The sequence below is a fragment of the Chiloscyllium plagiosum genome, unplaced genomic scaffold, assembly GCF_037043375.1.
Source record: "Chiloscyllium plagiosum isolate Xiang-an unplaced genomic scaffold, Cpla_swu_hap1 HiC_scaffold_19, whole genome shotgun sequence".
Taxonomy (NCBI): domain Eukaryota; kingdom Metazoa; phylum Chordata; class Chondrichthyes; order Orectolobiformes; family Hemiscylliidae; genus Chiloscyllium; species Chiloscyllium plagiosum.
This window is the reverse complement of record NW_028270157.1, coordinates 32,625,653-32,647,832: the sequence shown is the minus strand read 5'-3', so window position 1 is coordinate 32,647,832 and position 22,180 is coordinate 32,625,653. Positions and strand designations below refer to the sequence as shown.

Below are 22,180 nucleotides of genomic sequence, written 5' to 3'. Positions count from 1 at the left end.
CCATATCCAAATGCAAGAAGACTTGGACAATATCCAAGTTTGGGCGGGAAAATAACATGTAATATTCGCGCCACAAAAATGCATGATAATGACCATTTCCACCTCTCAAATCACCAATTGCTCCTTCACATACAATGACATTAACATCACAATCTCCCACTAACAATCTGGGGTTACTATTGGAGAGAAACTCAACTGGACTCACCTTATAAATAAAAGACCAGGCCAGATGCTAGGAATACAACATCAAGGAACTCACCTCCTAGTTTCACAAAGCGTGTTTACCATCAATAACGCACACATCAGAGGGGTGGTGGAATATTCTCCTCTTGTCTGGACATGTGCAACTCCAACAACACTCAAGCAGCTTGACAATCCAGGACAAAGCAATCCATTTGATTGGGACCACATGCACACATATCCATTCCCTCCACCACAAATGCTCAGTTGCAGCAGTGTGCACTATCTACAAGATGCACTGCAGAAATTTGCCAAGGGTTCTGAAACAGCACCTTCCAAACCCATGACCATTATCTTCTAGAAGGTCAAAGGCAGCAAAAGTACAGGAACACCACCCCCTACAAGTTCCCTTCTATGATATTCACCATACTGACCTAGAAACATTGCTGTTCCTTCAGAGTCACTGGGTTAAAATCCTATAATTCCCTTCCCAAAGGCATTGTGGGTCTACTTACAATACATGCAGTACAGTGGTTTGAGGAAGCAGCTCATCACACCTTCTCAAGGGCAACTAGGAATGGGCAATAAGTGCTGTGCTATGGACCAGGCCAGACCCTCTCAAACATTTTAAGGTAGCCCAGAACCTAACTTTTCTAGTTGTTTTAAGCAGATATAGGTGGGATATCTCAGGAGTGGTCCAGCTGGCCAAATCTCTGTTTTAAATAAAACTGAATTTATTTACACACGAACAAAAGAAAATCGAATTTAGAATAACATAACTATTTGAAAACCCAACCGACACAAAACGCAACTTAAAGAGTTGTTCAGATTTTCTGCAACATCCCATAACACACCCCTTGGCAAAAAGATAAGTTCAAACACAGGTTCCTTACAGGAGAGAGATTGCAGAGAGTTTGCCAGGAAACTTTGTTGAATTTGGGAACCTTCTCCCCTAGCAGCTTTCTTTGACTAGCAGCTTCAAAAACTGCTTGTAAAAACTCAGAACTGACCACTGCACTTTCATTGTGCAAGTGTTTTGATAAAAAACTTAAAAGCCTTTGCAAGTAGATATTTGCAGACGTAAAGAACCTCTGCCTTTACAACCCCTCTTGAATAAAAATACAAAGGACAACATAACCTTGTTAAAAGGGCAGCACAGTCACTGCCAGTTCCGCCAGTAACATACATATTTCATGAATTTTTTAAAAAAATTTGAAAAAGGTCGTTCCCTCAAATATAAGACCATAAGACATAGGAGCGGAAGGAAGGCCATTCGGCCCATCGAGTCCACTCCGCCATTCAATCATGGCTGATGGGCATTTCAACTCCACTTACCTGCATTCTCCCCGTAGCCCTTAATTCCTTGTGACATCAAGAATTTATCAATTTCTGCCTTGAAGACATTTAGCGTCCCAGCCTCCACTGCACTCTGCGGCAATGAATTCCACAGGCCCACCACTCTCTGGCTGAAGAAACGTTTCCGCATTTCTGTTCTGAATTTACCCCCTCTAATTCTAAGGCTGTGTCCACGGGTCCTAGTCTCCTCACCTAACGGAAACAATTTCCTACTGTCCACCCTCTCCAAGCCATGTATTATCTTGTAAGTTTCTATTAGATCTCCCCTTAATCTTCTAAACTCCAGTGAATACAATCCCAGGATCCTCAGCCGTTCCTCATATGTTAGACCTACCATTCCAAGGATCATCCGTGTGAATCTCCGCTGGACACGCTCCAGTGCCAGTATGTCCTTCCTGAGGTGTGGGGACCAAAACTGGACACAGTCCTCCAAATGGGGCCTAACCAGAGCTTTATAAAATCTTCCACTTTATCATTCCAATCACAGCAGGAATGTTTCTCAAGCTATCAAAACATTCATCTATATTTGGTGCATCTCAAGATTTAATTCCTCCAGTATTCTGCTGTCTGCCTTACTATTCCCCACAATTTCAGCTCATCCAAAACACTGCTCCATATGTTAAATTTTATATTACTTAACACTGAATCATAAAACTTTTTGGTGACACTCAGGTTCCACCTCCTTTAATGTCTTAAAGTTAAAATCCGTTATTCAGCTCAAGTACCCAGAAAATATCATTTTCACAACTGTGTAATTACATTACATAACATGGAAAAAAGCCAAACAATTTTTAAACAAACATTCTTACTAAACAGTTCTTAGAAGTCATGACAACCCTTGTCGATTGTGGCTGTTATTTGGCTGTACTTACCTCACAAAAGAAATCACAAGAGAACTTTTAAACTTCAATGAATATTTCCATGGGCAAACAAACATCTGACAATGTTCCACGGAGATGTGAATAGCACAAATAACTTGACAACGAGAATTATCTAAAGTCATAACTGAGACCTAACATAAATTCATCGGATTAAATCTAGGGTGAAAAAGATGTCTATGAGAAGGAAATAAGTAGAATGGGTCTATATTCTTTAGATTTTAAAACAACTAGCTGATTTGAAGACGCCATAGAGAACAGGGTAATGAGGTTGGAACTCACTGTGAAGGTCAGTAGCAAGACTGTGGTGCCAACATTTCTGGATGCAACACTAGCTAAGGTTTAGCCAACTAATTAGGGAGCAAACGTGGGTGGAATAACATTTTTAAATCGACCTAATGGGCATCTTCCCCAAAAAGCAACCCTACCTAAAATGCTTATTCCTGTACTTCATTCTTCATATCATCTTCCCTTTGAAGTGTACCCATCCGTCTACAGATTCCGGTTTGATGATTTATTTCTGACATTCAGCTTCAAACTTGTAGTTAGACAAAACCCGAGTGTGATCCTCTTCATATTTTTTCCTCTGTCTATCATCTACGGCACGGTAGCACAGTGGTTAGCACTGCTGCCTCACAGCGCCAGAGACCCGGGTTCAATTCCCACCTCAGGCGACTGACTGTGTGGAGTTTGCACATTCTCCCCGTGTCCGCGTGAGTTTCTCCGGGTGCTCCAGTTTCCTTCCACAGTCCAAAAAATGTGCAGGTTAGGTGAATTGGCCATGCTAAATTGCCCGTAGTGTTGGGTAAATGTAGAGGTATGGGTGGGTTGCCCTTCGGAGGGTCGGTGTGGACTTGTTGGGCCGAAGGACCTGCTTCCACACGAAGTAATCTAATCTACTCCACACTCCATTGCTCTTGCCTCTTTGCAAACATCACTCGAGACAGCAGAGTTCAGAAGATGCCTCTACAGACATCTCCATTCCTACCATTGCAAAAGTATTGGAAATAAGTGAGGTCTCTGTGAAGCTGACCTGCTGATAAATATCACGCATGAAATTTAACATGCATTCATGTTGACCTGATGGGAGAAGTCACTGAAATATGACATAAGAACTAGGAGCAGGAGTGGGCCATCTGGCGCGTCGACAGCATAGGCAATAACGATTTAACATCATCTTATCTTGACCGTTCAAATTCACATCTTTCAAATCATATAGACCCTTCACATATCATAACAGGTGTATATGAAGAGGAAGAAGACTTCTCAAAGGAAGTCACACATTCAAAGTTCACTTACACACAGTCCTCCAGCTCAAATGTACATGCCTTAGTGGTAGCAGCAAGGCAGGTCTTTGGATTCTCACAGAATCGCACACATCACAATTGGGCACTCATAAGTGGTAAAGAGAAAGAGTAATGGAGAGAGTCTACTTCCAAGAATACAGGATGGTTCAAATTCTAGTCATTTGGGTGTAGATACTGATCACTGAGGACTGTTGATGTGAGCAACTTTTGAGCATCTGTGCAAAATACATACAATGTTGTAAACTACCTCCACTGCACTTCAGCCGAAGGGGGACAGATTGAAAGAGTCAGTCTCTCATGCTTTGATGTCTCAGCTGATGTCTATGTTCTTGCAAAAAGTGGCCAATTGCATGTAGAATCAGACACAACAGTTGACCAAGTGTATACTGCCCTTCACCAATAATCTGCACTCTTAAGAATTCCAGAAATACAAATCAAACTTTTAATAAGAGTACACAGGATGAATTCAGAGAATGCATATAAGATTGCTTTCTCAATAAGTTATCATTTTAATGGACAGTGGAAACGGATTCAGTAGTAACTTTCAAAAGAGTTAGATAGCTACTTGAGAAGCTAACATTTGCAGAGCTAGGCATAAGAAAACTAATTGAACTAACTTCAAAGAATATGCAGAAGTGAGATTTGTTGAACAGTTATATCATTGAATGATTCTACAATTTATTTCTGATGACAAAGGAACCATCTTTTGCTACAGGCACTGCAAAGTTCAAAGACAATATTTAATGCTTTTGGAAATCCATGTGGATCATTTACAGATCATAAGTATAGGTAATATACTTCAGTCATTCATATTGAATGTGTTCATACAAACAAAGTAAACTCTGGGGGTGAATACAGAGCCCAAAGTAATTCCTGGTATTAGTGCACACAAATCATTCTGCAGAAAATTGCTGAGAATCATGCACTTCTATTCCAGTTTTATACATATCTTCAGAACTTCCCTGATTAAAAACAGGCCTGAATTTTTTCCAGAGCTGTGTAATTGTATATGAGATTCCATTAGTGGCAATCAACACTCAAAACAAGAAACCTCTCTAAATAAGAATGGCTGACAGCCTAAGAAACTTCTATTGTGGTAAACATGGACAAAGTACAATTTCTACCAGTTCTTAATTTACTTTTGCCTTTATATTTGCTAAAATTAGCAAACAGTAGCAATTTCAGCATTAGAATGTCCTGCTTGTCAATATTAGTACTTAGAATATGAACATTAAGTACCTCACTTCATCTTGAGACATCTCGCTTGTAGTACTGTCAAAGACAGATAAGTCATCCCCATTCATTGCAGGTGTCTGTTGTAGTCTGACCAGTCTCTCAATGCTTTTCAATTCTTGATCAGCTTGCTTTGGCTGATTACATTGATGACTTTCATAATTCTCCTCATCTGTGCCCAAGACAGTCCTTTAAATAAAAATGTTTAACTTGTGTGCATGTGTGTATATATATCTATATACATACTTGAATGGTCTCCCACAGTCTTTGCATATGGATTCATGTCGATTAGGTGTATCTTGCACTTTAAAGTGTGCACATAATCAAAGCAGAAAAATGTGTTGCTGGAAAAGCACAGCAGGTCAGGCAGCATTCAAGGAGCAGGGGAATCGATGTTTCGGGCATAAGCCCTTCTTCAGGAATCATACCTGAAGAAGGGCTTACGCCCGAAATGTCGATTCTCCTGCTCCTTGGATGCTGCCTGACCTGCTGTGCTTTTCCAGCAACACATTTTTCAGCTCTGATCTCCAGCATCTGCAGTCCTCACTTTCTTCTACATAATCAAAGCAGTCTGCTGATGCACCAGCAACCTGATATTTTTGAGCAGGTAACTTGCTCAAATAACAAATTCATTTCTGAAATATTACATTTGTAGCTGAGAATTTGAAGAAAGTGAGGACTGCAAATGCAATAAATCACCCGTAAATATCAACCAAAGTTAAGAAATTTTTTTTTAAATAAAAAAGTAATGGATGTAAACTTAACTGCTTTATTTTTCTTCACATTATTAGTTAGAATTTTCCACTGTTAAAGTGATTTTGACCTTTTCTACCGAGGGAAAAATATGAAGTTAGAGTCATAGAGTAATGCAGTATGGAAACAGCCCCTTTGGCCCAATTCGTCCATGTCCACCAGATCTCCTAAACTGAACTAGTCCTATTTGCTTGTGTTTGGCCCATATCCCTCTAAACCTTGCCTATTCATGTATCTGTCCAAATGTCTTTTAAATAATTTAATTGTACCCACCTCTACCACTTCCTCTTGCAGCTCGTTCCATATATGAACCACCCTGTGAAAAGATTTCCCCTCAGGTCCCTTTTAAATCTTTCTCCTCTCACCCTAAAAATATGCCCCCTAGTTTTCAATTGCCCCACCCTTTGCTATTCACCAATCCATGCTCCTCATGATTTTATAAACTTCTATAAGATTACCCCTCAGCCTCCTCCAGGTAAAAACGTCCCAGCCTATCCAGCCTCTTCTATTAATTCAAACCTTCCACTATTGGTAACATTCTTGTAAATCTTTTTGCACCGTTTCCAGTTTAATAATATCCTTCCTATAGCAGGGTGAGCAGATTATACATAGTTCTTCAAATGTAGTTTTAAAAAATTTGTTAAGTATGAACAGATAAAATAAATTATTTCAGCCTGAAATATTGAATAACCTATAGAAAAATTACATTTCAGCACAGTATAAGCCCATTCTGCCCAACTTGTCTGCATCAGCTTTCCAAATGAGTATTTGAATTCATGTCATTATTTTACAAATAACTGCAACTCCAGCTTGAATGTCTTAATTGAACCTGACTCTACTACACAATGTGTTTCAGATCATAATCGCTCATTGCATGACATTTTTCTTTCTCATTTTGCTTTTACCTCTGTGCCGAGTGGGAACAGTTTCTCCCTACATACTATTCAGATCTTTCAGGTTTTGAATACATTTATCAAATCTCTGCATAGTCTCTTTTTTCCAATGCAAAAAATTTGATCATCACAAATCCATCTTCATTGCTGAAGTTCCTCATTCCTGGAAACATTCTCGTGAATCTTTTCTGCACTTGTCCCAGTGTTCACATCCTTCCTAAAGTATGGTGCCCAGAAATGGATTCAATTGGCTAGCTGATGCCAAATTAATGTCTTTTACAAGTTCAAATAAACTCCCTGCTCTTGTAATCTATGTCCCTACTAATAAAGCCTAAGATACCGTATTGTATCAACTGCATTCTCAACCTGTCTTGCTACTGTTTATGCACATATACACACACACACACACATATACATACACACACACACACACACACACACACAAAAACACAAACACACACAGTGTACACCCTACTGCTGCATTCTCCTTAGCTTCCAGTCTTTAGATTATTTTGTCACATCCTTCCTACCAAAATGAATAATCTCATTTCTTTGCAAGGGAACTATCAATGCATTGCATCAACCTGTCAATTTTCTTTTCAAGTTTTACACTATCATTCTCACAGTTTACAATGTCTCCAAGTTGTGCATCATCAGAAAATATTATTCCCTGTGCACCAAGACCTAGGCTATCAATATATTATCAGGAAAAACAAGGGTTCTGACACTGACCTTTGGGGAACTCCGTAACAGATTGACTTCCAGCCAACAAAATACCTACACTGTTTTCTGTAAATCAGCCAAATTCATATCCATGATTCCACCGTCCCTTTTGTTCCACGAGCTATAACTTTGCTCAGACTGTTGGGTGGCACCGTATCAAGTGTCTTTTGTAATCTATGTACACCACAGCAATATCAATTCCCAAAACAACCTGTCTGTTGCCCCTTCAAACAAAAACCACAGCAAATGAGTAAAATCGGCTTTTCCCTTAAAGAAATGTTGGCTCTCCTTAATTAAGGGGTTGTTTCTTCTTGCAACTAATAGTTGCTTTACCAACTTGAAGTAAAGATAACCTCATCAACTGTAATTTAGTGCATCAATTATTTCCATTTTCACCTGACCCTTGTAGCGCCTTCTTTCTTGATAAAGAAAAATGCAAATTATTCATTTAATACCTCGGCGCTAGCCTGTGTGTAAACCCATGTTCTGATCCCTAAAAACATATATACCACCCTTTCACCAACATTTCACTCGTTATGCCTAGAGAATAATTTGTGATTCCTCTTTATGTTAGTTGCAAGTCTCTTTTCATACTCCCTCTTTGTTTCTCTTATTTGATTTTTCACCCTCTTGCTGAACTTTCTATAGTCAGCCTCATTCACAATAATTTTTTCTATTAGTTGCTTGTCATAAGCATGTCCTTTATATCTTATTTGCCATCCAGGGAGCACTACATTTGTTTTGCCTTTCCTCTTTATATGAATGTACATAGTTTGGGCACAGTCAATCCATTCAGCTACCATTTTCGCTGCCAAACTTTAACTTCAATTTACTCGGACCAAGCCCATTCTTACCTCATTAATTTTTATCTCCCAGTTAATTAATCTTCCTCTGGATTGCTCTTTGTAGTTTTACATAATCAGGCAAAATCTTATGAAACAACAATCACTGTTCCCTAAATATTCTAATACTGAAACTATTTACTTAGCCTATCTCATTCTCTAGAACCAGGTCTAGGAGTGCCTCCTTTCTTTTTGAGGCTGAGAAATTCCATGAAGTGTAGGAAAGAGTGTGGACGTGGTAATCTTTGTTAATGAAAATAGATCCTCCTCCAACGACTAACTGGACAAATGAGGCTGGAATGGATCATGTCGCACAGTGAGAACAAGAAGAGGGCAGCTAACAAGACATTTGGAAGACAGGATGAGCAAACTTTTAATATTCCATCTGAATGTCTGAATATACTTGGCAGCAGCATCTTTGAGAAAAGATTTTCCAAGCCTGGGCGGCATGGTGGCACAGTGGTTAGCACTGCTGCTTCACAGCGCCAGAGACCCGGGTTCAATTCCTGCCTCAGGCAACTGTCTGTGTGGAGTTTGCACATTCTCCCCGTGTCTGCGGGGATTTCCTCCGGGTGCTCCAGTTTCCTCCCAGTCGAAAAATCTGCAGGTTAGGTGAATTGGCCATGTTAAATTGCCCGTAGTGTTAGGTGAAGGGGTAAATTAGGGAAATGGGTCTAGGTGGTTTGCTCCTCGGAGGGTCGGTGTGGACTTGTTGGGCCGAAGGGCCTGTTTCCACACTAAGTAATCTAATCAAGCCATATAGTTATCTAAGTTCCTTTCCTGCAATTCATTCAGGGAAAATTCATGATGGCAGTCTGAGGGGATTGGAGTGGGAGTGAGACAAATCAATTAGAAGAAAAATATAGAAAGCAATTTTTAAAACCCTGAAAGGGAGCATACACAAGGGAAGCAGAAAACTGGCGTATATTCAAAACAGATATCAGATTTAATTTACACACTGGTCACTGTTAGAAACACACAAATTCAGACACAGAAATGCATACGTACAGACTCATCCCTACTTTGAGACCATTTTTCAAAGTACTTTTAGAAATATATTAAAGACTACCGCTACTGGTATATGCATTAATATTTGGAAAACTTAATCTTTCAATTGCTATTGTGTCCACAAAAGTTTTGTTTCTCTATGCCAAGCCATTTGGTAAGTTTTTGGTTCACTTTCTTCAATTCAGCACGATTTTATAAACTCACAAACGATAAGCTAGTGCAAGAAATGGAAAATCTCATTAGCTTGGTAGCATTGGGGTTTAGGCATAGTATGGCAACATAGTTTCGCCTTAACTTTGCAGGTCTTTCTGTTACACACGATCTGAGTACTTGATACTAAGATTTTTGTCTATCAGGGAAAAAAAGAGTTCTAAGACCCAACCCAAACAAATCCCACTTTTCTCAACAGAAAATATTTTAAAAATAAACATTCTGATACTAATAGTTATAGCACATACATTTTGTCATAAACTTAAATTTTATATTATTTCTTTTCTTTACAATTATTATTTTCATAGTAAAACAAACTTTGAAACCATTTATTTTATTTTCCTATTGATGCCTACTGTCTAGATTTAAAAGCTGATCTTTTGACTTAAAGTCCAAACTGTGTAAAATGACCTAGCCTTGCCTTTAAATTAATCATGATAAATATTTAAACATTGGCAGGGCATTCCATTACATGGAACATGCTTATAGTTTGAATATACAAGAAGGGTTCAATTAATTTTTAAACTAAAACAGAAGCTACTATCTACAAGGTGTTAGCATATCACTTTAAAAAAAACACGCAACACATTGTATCAATGTGCACAACTATCAAAACGATGTTGTATGTTACACATAAGACTTGTCTTTTCGAAATGAATCTGAAGCAGTAAAACAACTGGGGGACTAACAGAAAATTACACTGCAGCTGTTAAACAATGTCATATTTTCTCTAAACATTGATGCTAAATATCTATAGACAGTTATGATTATTAAAGCATAAAATCATACAGAACAATTAACTCACCCTTTGAAAACAGGTTTTCTTGTTCTGTCTTTATTAATAAAGTTTTCCCTTTGCTTTTCTTTGTCCAACTTTGAAGTTACATTTGTCTGTAACTGTTTCAATGAATTTCCATGATCCTGAGCCAACTTCAAATCTAATCTTTCATTATTTTGGTGTTGGATAGATTTCTCACGTGGTACGTTTTGCTTTATGCTCCAGTTGTTCTTATCTTCTTCCTCTAATTCAGAATTGCCTAATTTATCATAGTTGTTTCTTTTTTGATTTTGAAAATGTTTATTTTTTTCTTCTTCAACCTGAAAACAAAATAGGGTTTTTAATGGTCAAGCTCTTTCTTAGTTGCCAAAAATCAGTCTTTAAAGTATTACTAAAGTACTGCTGGTGAGATTTTACTGAATATCAGTTTTACAAATTTACTGTACGTGGCAATCAGCATCTACTCTAGATGTAGTCATTGAAATCACAGTTTAATTTCCACTTTGTGGAGTTTACAGTAAATAAATTTCTTTGCCACGTACCAACACAGAGCTTTAGCTCCAGCCCAAGTAATCACCTCAAAAAGATTTTTATTTCATGCTTTTTAAAAGAAATAAAGATACATCATGTGACCCAAAAACATTTTCTGCACAAATAGGTATTATAATGTACTAGAACAGTATTTCAGAAAATACCTCTAAATTTGCAGGCAAACAAAACAGCCTTGAAATTACCCCAAGAAATACTGTTGTAACTCAAATTTGGCCCCTTATGAATGAGCAAAAACATTAACCTGTTTAAAACTATATCTCAAATACTTCCAAATTGAGGTATAATCATAAAAAATGTCTAGATTTCAATAACAATTTAAAATCCTACTTTTGGCACTTTAAAAGTTATAGGGATGGAGTTTCTGTTAAGCAAATTCAGCAAAACGCATTCATATTGTGACCTATGCCCTACCAGTGCTGCTTGGGGAGTTACCCCCACTAAACACATTTGGGCAAGCCTGAATGTAAATTCTTTATGAATAAGTACATTTAGTGTAAATCAATTGTTGTTGTGGGAGATGCCCAGATGTGAAGTATGACCATAACTTACTGGAATTTAAAATGCTACAATTTTATTTTCATTTGATAATGCTCAGGTTAAGTTAGTACTTTGGTGGAAATTCATCAGACATGCTCCTGTGCACACAGATCTTTTCTCATAACGGCAATGCTCTTGTCGTTTCTTTAATTTGTTGGTAGGATATGGGCACTGTGGGTTACCCAAACCTAACTGTCCTTGAGCTTAATGGTTTTCTAGGCCATTTCAGGTAGCAGTTAACAGTCAACCACATTGCTGTGCATTTGGAGTACCACATAGATCAGACTAGTTAAGGATGGCAGATTTCCTTCTCTAAAAGGATACTAGTGAACAAGATAGATACTTATGACAATCAATAATGGATACATAGCTGTCGTTGGACTAATTTTTAATTACAGATCTTTATTGAACTCATTCTATTATTTATCATGGTGGGATTTGAATCCATTTCTTTGGAACACTCTGGAATACTAGCCCAATTACTTCTACAATACTGCCACCTAGTCTATTATTTTGATAGTTTCATTCCGTCCTTTTTTTCCTGTCTGTTTATAGGGGAAATATTCAAATTTGAGAAGAGTTATTTAAATAAAATTTCTACCATTCACTGCATACTCAACTAAGAGCAAAAGTGCTATTTTAGCATTTGCACATGATCGGCATTTTCATCCATTTGGAATAACTGGTTCTCGGTAAGCTAAAAACAATTCTATGTTTACAAAACAAAAACATTAACCTAAGAGAGAAATCATAAAAGGTAGAAATGTCTACTTTAATCTGAAACAAAAGGGTGTGATGGTGACATAAAAACAAATAATTGATGAAAGAACAGGGAAAAGGTCAATTACTGCAAAGATAAAAACATAGAAACGCAAGATACGGTATCAAGTACACTGACAGGGTTCATTCAAATGTATAAAATAGAAACATTATTTCAAAATAAACACACATGTACAACTGCAGTATGTTTCTTTTTATACCAAGCTACCATTACTTACTGGATTTTCCAAATATTATACTAAATAATAGTGCCACACAACAGGCAAACTGTACTTGACCAAAGACTAAGTTTCTTCCCCCTGTGACACAGCATGAAGTTTTCTGTAACTTCACAGGTCAGCAACAGACTTCATTTTATCTTGTTCAGCTATATATATTGCAATTTTTGTGCAATCAATCTTCAATTCTGGCAGGGAAACAATTACGGTTTTATCATCATCATCAAAAGTCAGCAGATTTAATATTGAAAAAGTAAACAACAATCTAAAAAGGAATTGATTGCTGGGCCTCTTACTGAGATATTTGTTTCATCCATAGTCGCAGGTGAGGTGCCAGAAGACTGTAGGTTGGCTAACACGGTGCCACTGTTTAAGAAAGGTGGTAAGGACAAGCCAGGGAACTATAGACCAGTGAGCCTGACGTTGCTGGTGGCAAGTTGTTGGAAGGAATCCGGAGGGAAAGGATGTACATGTATTTGGAAAAACAAGGACTGATTAGGGATAGTCAACATGGCTTTGTGCGTGAGAAATCATGTCTCACAAACTTGATTGAGTTTTTTGAAGAAGTAACAAAGAGGATTGATGAGGGCAGAGTGGTAGACGTGATCTAAATGGACTTCAGTAAGGTATTCAACAAGGTTCCCCGTGGGAGACTGGTTAGCAAGGTTAGATCTCATGGAATACAGGGAAAACTAGCATTTGGACACAGAACTGGCTCAAAGGTAGAGGACAGTGGGTGGTGGTGGAGGGTTGTTTTTCATACTGGAGGCCTGTGAAGAGTGGAATGCCACAAGGGTCGGTGTTGGGCCCACTACTTTTCCTCATTTATGTAAATGATTTGGATGTCAGCATAAGTTAGTAAGTTTGCAGATGACACTAAAATTGGAGGTGTAGTGGACAGCGAAAAAAGGTACCTCAGATTACAACGGGATCTTGATCAGACTGGCAAATGGGCTGAGGAGAGGCTGATGGAGTTTAATTTAGATAAATGTGAGGTGTAGCATTTTGGAAAGGCAAATCAGAGCAGGAATTATACACTGAATGGTAAGGTCCTCGGGAGTGTTGCTGAATAAAGAGACCTTGAAGTGCAGGTTCATAGCTCCTTGAAAGTAGAGTCGCAGGTGGAAAGGATAGTAAAGAAGGCGTTTGGTATGATTTCCTTCATTGGTCAGAGTACTGAGTACAGGAGTTGGGAAGTCACGTTGCAGCTGTACAGGACATTGGTTAGGCCACTTTTGGAATATTGCATGCAATTTTGGTCTCCGTTCTATCGGAAAGATGTTGAGAAACTTGAAAGGGTTCAGAAAAGACTTACAAGGATGGTGCCAGGGTTGGAAGATTTGAGCCTCAGGAAGAGGTTGAATAGGCTGGGGCTGTTTTCCCTGGAATGTTGGATGCTGAGGGGTGACCTTACAGAGGTTTATAAAATCATGAGGGGAATGGATAGGGCAAATGGACAAGGCTTTTGCCCTGGGATGGGGGAGACCAGAACTAGAGGGCATAGGTTTAGGGTGAGAGGGAAAGAAAAAAATGAGTCCTAAGGGGCAACCTGTTTACGCAGAAGGTGGTGAGAGAGAGAGAGATGGGCTGCCAGAGGAAGTGGTGGAAGCTAGTTCGATTGCAACATTTAAAAGGCATCTGGATTGGTATATGAATAGTAAGGATTTGGAGGGATATGGGCCAGGTGCTGGCAGGTAGGACTAGATTGGATTGGGATATCTGGTCGGCACGGAACAAGTTGGACTGTACATCTGTATGACTCTAGTTTAGCGTAATGCAAGTAAAATCACAATTAGTTCCACGTTCTCTTTCCTGTAATTCAACACTTTCATCTAACTTGATTATTAAAAACTTATACTGCAGAAAGCAAACTATCATTTCCTTTCTCAGCACAATGGGAATGCAACAAGTTGGAAAGTCATATTACCAGAAAACCAAATATTAGTTTCATGCACACTACTTCCTGTCAAAGTAATTGAAATGAGGAAATATTAAAGGCAAAACTGGAGCGCTTACAAACATAATGGGGGACTACTAGGGAAACATCTACCTCTTTTTGTAGCTGTGCTTTCTTTTCCTCCAAAGCCAGGAATACTACTTTCAGCATTCCTACCTCATTCTTAAATCGCTGCATATCTCCCTCTAATTCTTCATCCAAGTAAGGTCGATCAGCTACTCCAGAAGACAACTGGATACTTCTTGGACTGTGCTCCAAATCATCCATTTGTGCCTTTAGATTTCTTACATTAAGATGAGGTGTACAGTTGGCCACATCTTTCCTTCTTGTTGATGAATACTTAACCAATTCTGTACTATGCTTCAGAGGTTTTTCTGAAAAATCAGGGTTCTTGTTAGAAGAATTTGCTTTATCAGTACCAGAATGTAATTTAAGCGAATCATCGCCCGCATCAGAGTCTATATCAGTAACATAACCAACAACATCAGTTTCTTGTTCCCTTAACATGGACAATTCCACCTTTTTTACATGGTCTTCTTTAGCTGTCTCCCATTTCAACTCTTTTGACTCACTAACTTCCTCAGGTGTACAAGCATGTTCAGAGCTATTTTCATCATTATTTACTGCTAGTTTTGATTCAGTCATCCTATGGAATGTTTGCTGCTCATCTCTCCCATCTGTTGGCTCTGTGCACAGATCTTCATATTCCTTTTGCTCTGGAATTAGATTAAGTACTTTGCAGTCATATTCATCACATCTACTCTCCTCTTCTTCTATAACAGTGTCTTCATTATTCTTAAAATCTGCAATTACAACTTCTTGATCAGATTCATTGCTCACGTATTTTCCACCAAAATCTTCTGAATATTCCATATTAGTTGCATCATTCTTACTCTGTCGAAGTTCTTCAAACCTTTGCTTCAACTCAACTGTCAAATTTTCTAGATGTGATGCTATTTCCTCCTTTCCTTTTTCAATCCAGACTTTTAAATATTTTTTCTTCAAAGCCGGTCTACTCATTTCATTTATCCCCATACCTGCAGCAGCATTCTCCCTACTATCAAAATCAGGCCCTTCATGCAGGTTGACTTCTTCAGCCTTCTGTTGAGAAACCAAAACTCCTTCATGGGTTTGACTTGTAAATTGAGACCTCTTGGTGGGCAATTTGTCATCGACACTGGTTGTTTCTAAAATATTTTTATCCTTGTGAAAGCATGCGAAACAGGTAAAGAGAAATCAGGCATCATTACCAAATGATCAGTATGCACTGGATTATAAAGAAAAACACATACTTCATAATAATTAATAAAGTAGTACATTAGATTTATGAACAAAGAAATACTGCCCATAACATTCAATACATCTATTACTTTGCAACCTCGGGAACGTGATACATACATTCGTTATGAGACACTGGGAATTGGGTTTGATTACTTCTCAATTGATTTCTATCATTTGTACTATTATCTTCAAATCCAATAACAGTACTTTGCATAATACTGTCATGACAATGATATGCCAATTAATTTCAGCTGTATGGAACATTTCTTTATTCTGTAGTCTACATTTATAATTGCGTGGCTGCCTTCTTTATACAGCACAAGGGCAACCTCGATTATCCAAACAACACCAGCAGGGAGTATTTTGTTCAGATAACTTATTGTTTGGATAACTGAATCTTCAGATAACACTTTACCCAAGCATTGAGACCTTGAGAGCTTGTTTGGATAATCTGAAATTCAGATAATCGAAGTTTGAATAATAGGTGTTGTACTGTATATTATACATGTTGAAAGTTAGTTAAATGTGATAAGTGGAATATTTTTTAAACATACAACAATTGAAAACATTTTGATGATTCATTGCTTCCCCTATTTCTATTTAATTTTAGAAGAATAAATCTAAATTTGATTAATAATTTACTTGTATATGTTGAATTCATGGTATTAATTCATACTTCTTGACAGAACTAGCTTTGTGATCATATCACAGGTCAGCAATTCTTTCAAGAATCATTTAACAGTCGCTTCTGGTGATAATGAATAAAGTCATTCTAATATCTCACCGTTTCAAAAATTATAAAGTAAATAACTCAATGAATATTGGTCACCAAAATGAAGTCAAAAGTATTTCAAAGCAGAATTTTTTTTTAAAAAGGATGTATAATAAAATGCAAAAGCAACCACTTCATAGTTTTAATTTTTAATAACAACATAAACACCTACAGTCTTCATTTGACACTGCAGTACTGTGTGACATCAGAATTGGTTGGCCCTCAAATAATCAAAAAACCTAATCATAATGAAGAATCGGACCCAAATTATTTCAGAAACTCTTGTATCTGTCATTCTCAAGTCAGCAGCCAATATGCACAGTGCACATTATCATGATATTATTAAGCAGTTCTAATTACTTAAAGAAAAAGCGTTTGCTAATTCTGAAAAAAAAAAGTTGCAGTACAAATAAAATCAAGAAAATGTACACCTGGGGTGCATCCCTCCACAGCAAGGTTTATGATTAGATTTCCTACAGTGTGGAAACAAGCCCTTCGGCCCAACAAGTCCACATAGACCCTCTGAAGAGTAACCCACCAGACCCATTCCCCTACATTTACCCGACTAACGCACCTAACACTACGGGCAATTTAGCATGGCCAATTCACCTGACCTGCACATCTTTGGACTGTGGGAGGAAACCGGAGCACCCGGAGGAAACCCACAGGGTGAATGTGCAAACTCCACACAGACAGTTGCCCGAGTCGGGAATTGAACTCAGGTGCCTGGTGCTGTGAGGCAACAGTGCTAACCACTGAGCCACTGTGCTGCCCAATTGCGTGTGTAAAACAATATACAGCAATAAAATGTTAGTAAAATCAAATAAGTATTGCATGAAAAGGTAAACGTAGTGGATTATTGTTCACTAAAAGACGCTTGGGCCACTCACTGATCCTCTTGTTCGGTATCTCAGTCGCAGAGTTATAAAGAACTGAAACACCTTTCCGTCTAATTCGTCCACGCTGACCAGATATCCTAAACTGATCTCATCCCAGTTACCAGTATTTGATCCATATCCCTCTAAACCCTTCCGATTCAGGTCTTCATTCAGATGATGTAAATGATGTAATTATACCCGCCTCCACACTTCGTCTGGCAGCTCATTCCATATATGCACCACCCTCTATCTTAGAGCTTCCTCCCTACTAATTGCAGCCCTTCTCACTGTCATTCACTTAATCTCTCTCATCCACATCAAGTGTTTGAGAGAGGGAAACTGTATGTAAGGGTCAGGAACCAGGCGGTAAGAAGAAACAGTAGGTTATGAAGAATTAATAGGAATCTTTGGGATAATTAAGTTAAAGGAAATCAATATGCTTTCACTATGAACATCATAGTTCAAGAATGTCAGGAAGCATGGCGTCAGTTGTCATGCCTTTTTAGGAGTGCATTGGGATAGCTGCAGTGATGAATTAAAGTACAGAGGAATATCAGTAACTAACACGTTCCTATTGTTTAGATCAGAGTGGTGCTGGAAAAGCACAGCAGGTCAGGCAGCATCCGAGGAGCAGGAACATCGACGTTTCGGGCAAAAGCCCTTCATCAGGAATAGAGGCAGGAAGCCTCCAGAGTGGAGAGATAAAAGCCTATCTTCCAAATTTCTTTGTACTTTATGTACAAAATACTTAATTATTTAGATTGAGAAATAAACTAAAAAAGTTACGTGGCCTGATTAAAATTTTCCAATATCCCCATTGCCACTTGCTATTTTTCTAGATAAACAGGACATCCATTGGTGGCAAATGGAATGTAAATACAGTAAATTCTATAACAGCTCTCATAATTCATTCAAACCATAACGGTCTTATGACACTAACATCATGGGATGTTACATTTTCTGACACAAGACAAATTTTTTTAAAAAGTTACAAGCATCCTCCTTGTAGTTAATGAATAGAAATAAATATTGGAATGCCAATTCTTAGGAAGCGCAATGCAAGTAAAGATCCAGTGAATGTACATCTGTGAACCTAGATGCATCACAAGTAGCAATTACTGAAAAGCTAGTTTGTAACTTGAATAGTAAGGAAAATAATGATAAGAGAGAAGCCCCTTTGTAGATATTGCAGTTGGTTAGCAAAATTTATTGTCTATTTGAGAGTTTTGCCAATATTACTTTCAAGTCTCAGTTGGTGATCATGGTAAAAATCAGCTCTACAATTTTTTAATTGCCTCACTATTTAAAATTGCACTCAACTATTAACTGTGGTAGGTTCAATCAATGCCAGCTTGTGCATTTGTTTTAATGTATGGAGTTTATAACAAGTTACAAACAATGCACTGTTTCTGGATTGAAAATGCTACACCAAGATTGAGCTAACATAATTAGAAACTTTTGTGAATTGTATTTAATTACTGGATGATTTATTTCAAGTAAACCATGCAGCGTTTTAATTTTTTAAGAAAATCATTTTTGCATTAAAAAATCCAGTAAAATGCAAAACCAAATTTACTATCACAGTCATTCATGAATATCTCACCTTCTGCATATTCCAGTCATAGTTCTCTTTTTCATTATCTTCATCTTCCAATAGAGATATTTTCAGATCGGATTCTGAAGATACATTTACAAATTTATTAATAGCTTAATAGATACATTTTTTAAGAGGTGCATAAATTTCCTTAGTCAATACTGTAACAAATTGTGATTGAAGCAAACACAATTGAGAAATCAGATGTTTCACCATTTTTCAGCAATTGTGACAGGCAAATACTTTGCATCCCATAGTTGATATGATTGCAGGCACAAAATTGGCAGATTGTCTGTTTGCGTCAGTAATAAATGTGTTTTAGGAAGCACCATAAGGCCAATATTCAACTCACAGCTATCAAATTCTGGCAAAAATGATTAGCTTTCCCTTTGCCAAAGGAAAGATGAGTGAAGATCACGTGTTTCTTTATACTTTGTTGGCTAAACTTTTGGACTTGTGGATTCTCATGTCCTACAGATACACTTTTCCCCCGAGGGAATATCCTTTTAATATGAATTCCAATCAGTTTCTAATTTGGAAGAGTGCAACAAGTCAAATAGAGAGTTATATTAGTTCAGTTTCAATTTGAAAATATACAAATTGCTCAAAATCAGTGAGGAATGAACATTTTAGGTGAGATACAAGAAAATTCTTTATTCCACAAAAGGCCATTTATTCAGAAGAAAACTACATCTGGTGCTTAGCACAAATTGGAAAGATACAAAATCCTGTGATACTTCTTTGGGTCCAACAAATGATCCCACAGAAAATACTATCAATATGATAACATCAGAAAAACAATTATGCAATATCCTGTTGTTTCGACAAAAATAAAAGGTGTGCCTATCAGTACATAAATTTTGCTATGTTGAAGTAAGTAATTAGAAAAACAGAAAATGCTTGGTATAACTACCGTTAATTTTTTTCGTTCTCCAGATACCAGACCGGCGAAGTACAGTCATAGAATCATAGAGATGTATAACACGGAAACAGATTATTCAATCCAACTCATCCATGCTAATCAGTTATCCTAACCAAATGTAGTCCCATTTGCTAGTACTTGATCCATATCCCTCGAAAATCTTTCTATTCACATACCCATCCAGATGCCTTTTAAATGCTGTAATTGTATAAGCCTCCACCACTTCCTCGGACAGCTCATTCCATACACGCACCACCCTATGCATGAAAAAGCTGCCCCTTAAGTCCCTTTTATATCTTTCCCCCCTCACCCTAAACCTATGCCTTTAGTTCTGGACTCACCCACCCCAGAGAAAAGACTGTCTATCTATCCTATACATGCCCCTCATGATTTTATAAACCTCTATAAGGTCATCCCTCAGCCTCTGATGCTCCAGGGAAAACAACCCCAGCCTATTCAACCTCTCCCTACAACCTGGGCAACGTCCTTATAAATCTTTTCTGAACCCTTCCAAGTTTCACAACATCTTTCCAATAGGAAACCAGAATTGCATGCAATATTCCAAAAATGGTCTAATCAATGCCCTGTACAGCAACAACATGACCTCCCAACTGCTATACAAAATGCTCTGACCAATAAAGGAAAGCATACCAAACGCCTTCTTCACGATCCTATCTACCTGTGACTTCACTTTCAAGGAACTGTGAAACTGCACTCGAAAATCTCTTTATTCAGCAACACTCCCTAGGACCTTACCATTAACTGTATAATTCCTGCTCTGATCTGCTTTTCCAAAATACAGCATTTCGCATTTATTTCAATTAAACTCCATCCGCCACTCCTCAGTCCAATGGCCCATTTAATCAAGATCCTGTTTTACTCTGAGGTAACCTTCTTCTCTGTCCACTACACTTCCAAGTTTGGTGCTTTCTGCAAACTTACTAACTATACCTCGTATGTTCACATCCAAATCATTTATATAAATGACAAAAAGCAGTGGACCCAGCATCAATCCTTGTGGCACACCACTGGTCACAGGCCTCCAGTCTGAAAAGCAAATCACCACCACCACCTTCTCTCTTCTACCTTCGAGTGCTGTGTCCAAATGGCTAGTTCTCCCTGTTTTCCACAAGATGTAACCTTGCTAATTAGTCTCCCATGGGGAAGCTTGTCGAATGCCTTACTGAAGTCCATATAGATCACATCTATCACACTACCGTCATCAATCCTCTTTGTTACTTCTTCAAAATGTTCAATCAGGTTCGAGAGACATGATTTCTCATGCACAAAGTCAAGCTGACTATCCCTAATCAGTCCTTGCCCTTCCAAATACATGTACATCCTGTCCCTCAGGATTTCCTCCAACAACTTGCCCACCACCGATGTCAGGCTCACCAGTGTAGTTCCCTGGCTTTTCCTTACCACCTTTTTAAAATAGTGGCATCACGTAAGACAATCTCCAGTCTTCCGGCACCTCACCTGCGACTTTCGATAAAACAAATATCTCAGCAAATATCCCAGCAAACATTTCCCTAGCTTCCCACCAAGTTCTAGGGTACACCTGATCAGGTCCAGGGGATTTACCCATTTTTATCCATTTCAAGGCATCTAGCACCACTTCCTTTATAACATGGACATTTTTCAAGACGTAATCATCTATTTCCCCATATTTTACATCTTCCACATCGTTCCCCACAGTAAACACTGACGCAAAATATGAATTAGTATTTCCCTCATCTCCTACGACTCCACACATAGGCTGCCTTGCTGAGGTTTGAGGGGCCCTATTCTCTCCCTAGTTACCCTTTTGTCCTTAATATATTTGTAAAAATTGTTTGGATTCTCCTTAACCCTATTTGCCAAAGTTATCTCATGTCCCCTTTCTGCCCTCCTGATTTCCCTCTTAAGTATACTCTAAGGATTCACTCGATCGCTCCTACACAGGTCATGTGCTTCCTTCTTTTTCTTAATCAAACCCTCAATTTCTCTAGTCAGTCACCATTCCCTACAGCTACCAGCCTCTTCTTTCACCTTAACAGAAATATACTGTCTCTAGGCTCACATTATGTCATTTTTGAAGGCTTCTCATTTTCCAGTCATCCCTTTACTTGCGAACATCTGCCCCTAATCAACTTTTGAAAGTTCTTGCCTAATACCATTAAAATGAGCCTTCCTCCAATTTAGAACTTCAACTTTTAGACCTGATCTATCCTTTCCCATTACTATTTTGAAACTTATAGAATTATGGTCGCTGGCCCCAAAGTGCTTCCCCACTGACACCTCAGTCACCTGCCCTGCCTTATTTCCCAAGAGTAAGTCAAATTTTGCACCTTCTCCAGTAGGGATATCCACATGGTGAATGAGAAAACTTTCTTGAACACACCTAACTTCCTTTCCATCCAAACCCTTAACACTACGACAGTCCCGGCCTACGTTTGGAAAGTTAAAATCCCTTCCACAACCACCCTATTATTCTTAGATAACTGAAATCTCCTTACAAATTTGTTTTTCAATTTCCTGCTGATTTG

At 38.2% G+C, this 22,180-nt stretch overlaps 1 protein-coding gene across 11 annotated transcripts in view; it reads right to left on the bottom strand.

Moving 5' to 3' along the window:
- The window catches only part of LOC122559435 (alanine and arginine rich domain containing protein), a 158,995-nt gene that overhangs the window by 55,140 nt on the left and 81,675 nt on the right, over positions 1–22,180 (bottom strand). For 8 of the 11 annotated variants that reach the window (XR_015760430.1, XM_087997196.1, XM_087997194.1 and 5 more), the window contains 4 exons: positions 18,740–18,813; positions 14,299–15,408; positions 10,189–10,481; positions 4,961–5,143 (listed from right to left, as the gene is read on the bottom strand). Coding sequence is in view for 10 of the 11 variants with exons in the window: in XM_087997196.1 (XP_087853322.1) it covers positions 4,961–5,143; positions 10,189–10,481; positions 14,299–15,408; positions 18,740–18,813 (1,660 nt within the window). In the remaining variant the exon portion in view is untranslated. The remainder of the gene's footprint in view (positions 1–4,960; positions 5,144–10,188; positions 10,482–14,298; positions 15,409–18,739; positions 18,814–22,180) is intronic. The other 3 variants (XM_087997192.1, XM_087997195.1, XM_087997197.1) reach the window with 3 other exon arrangements.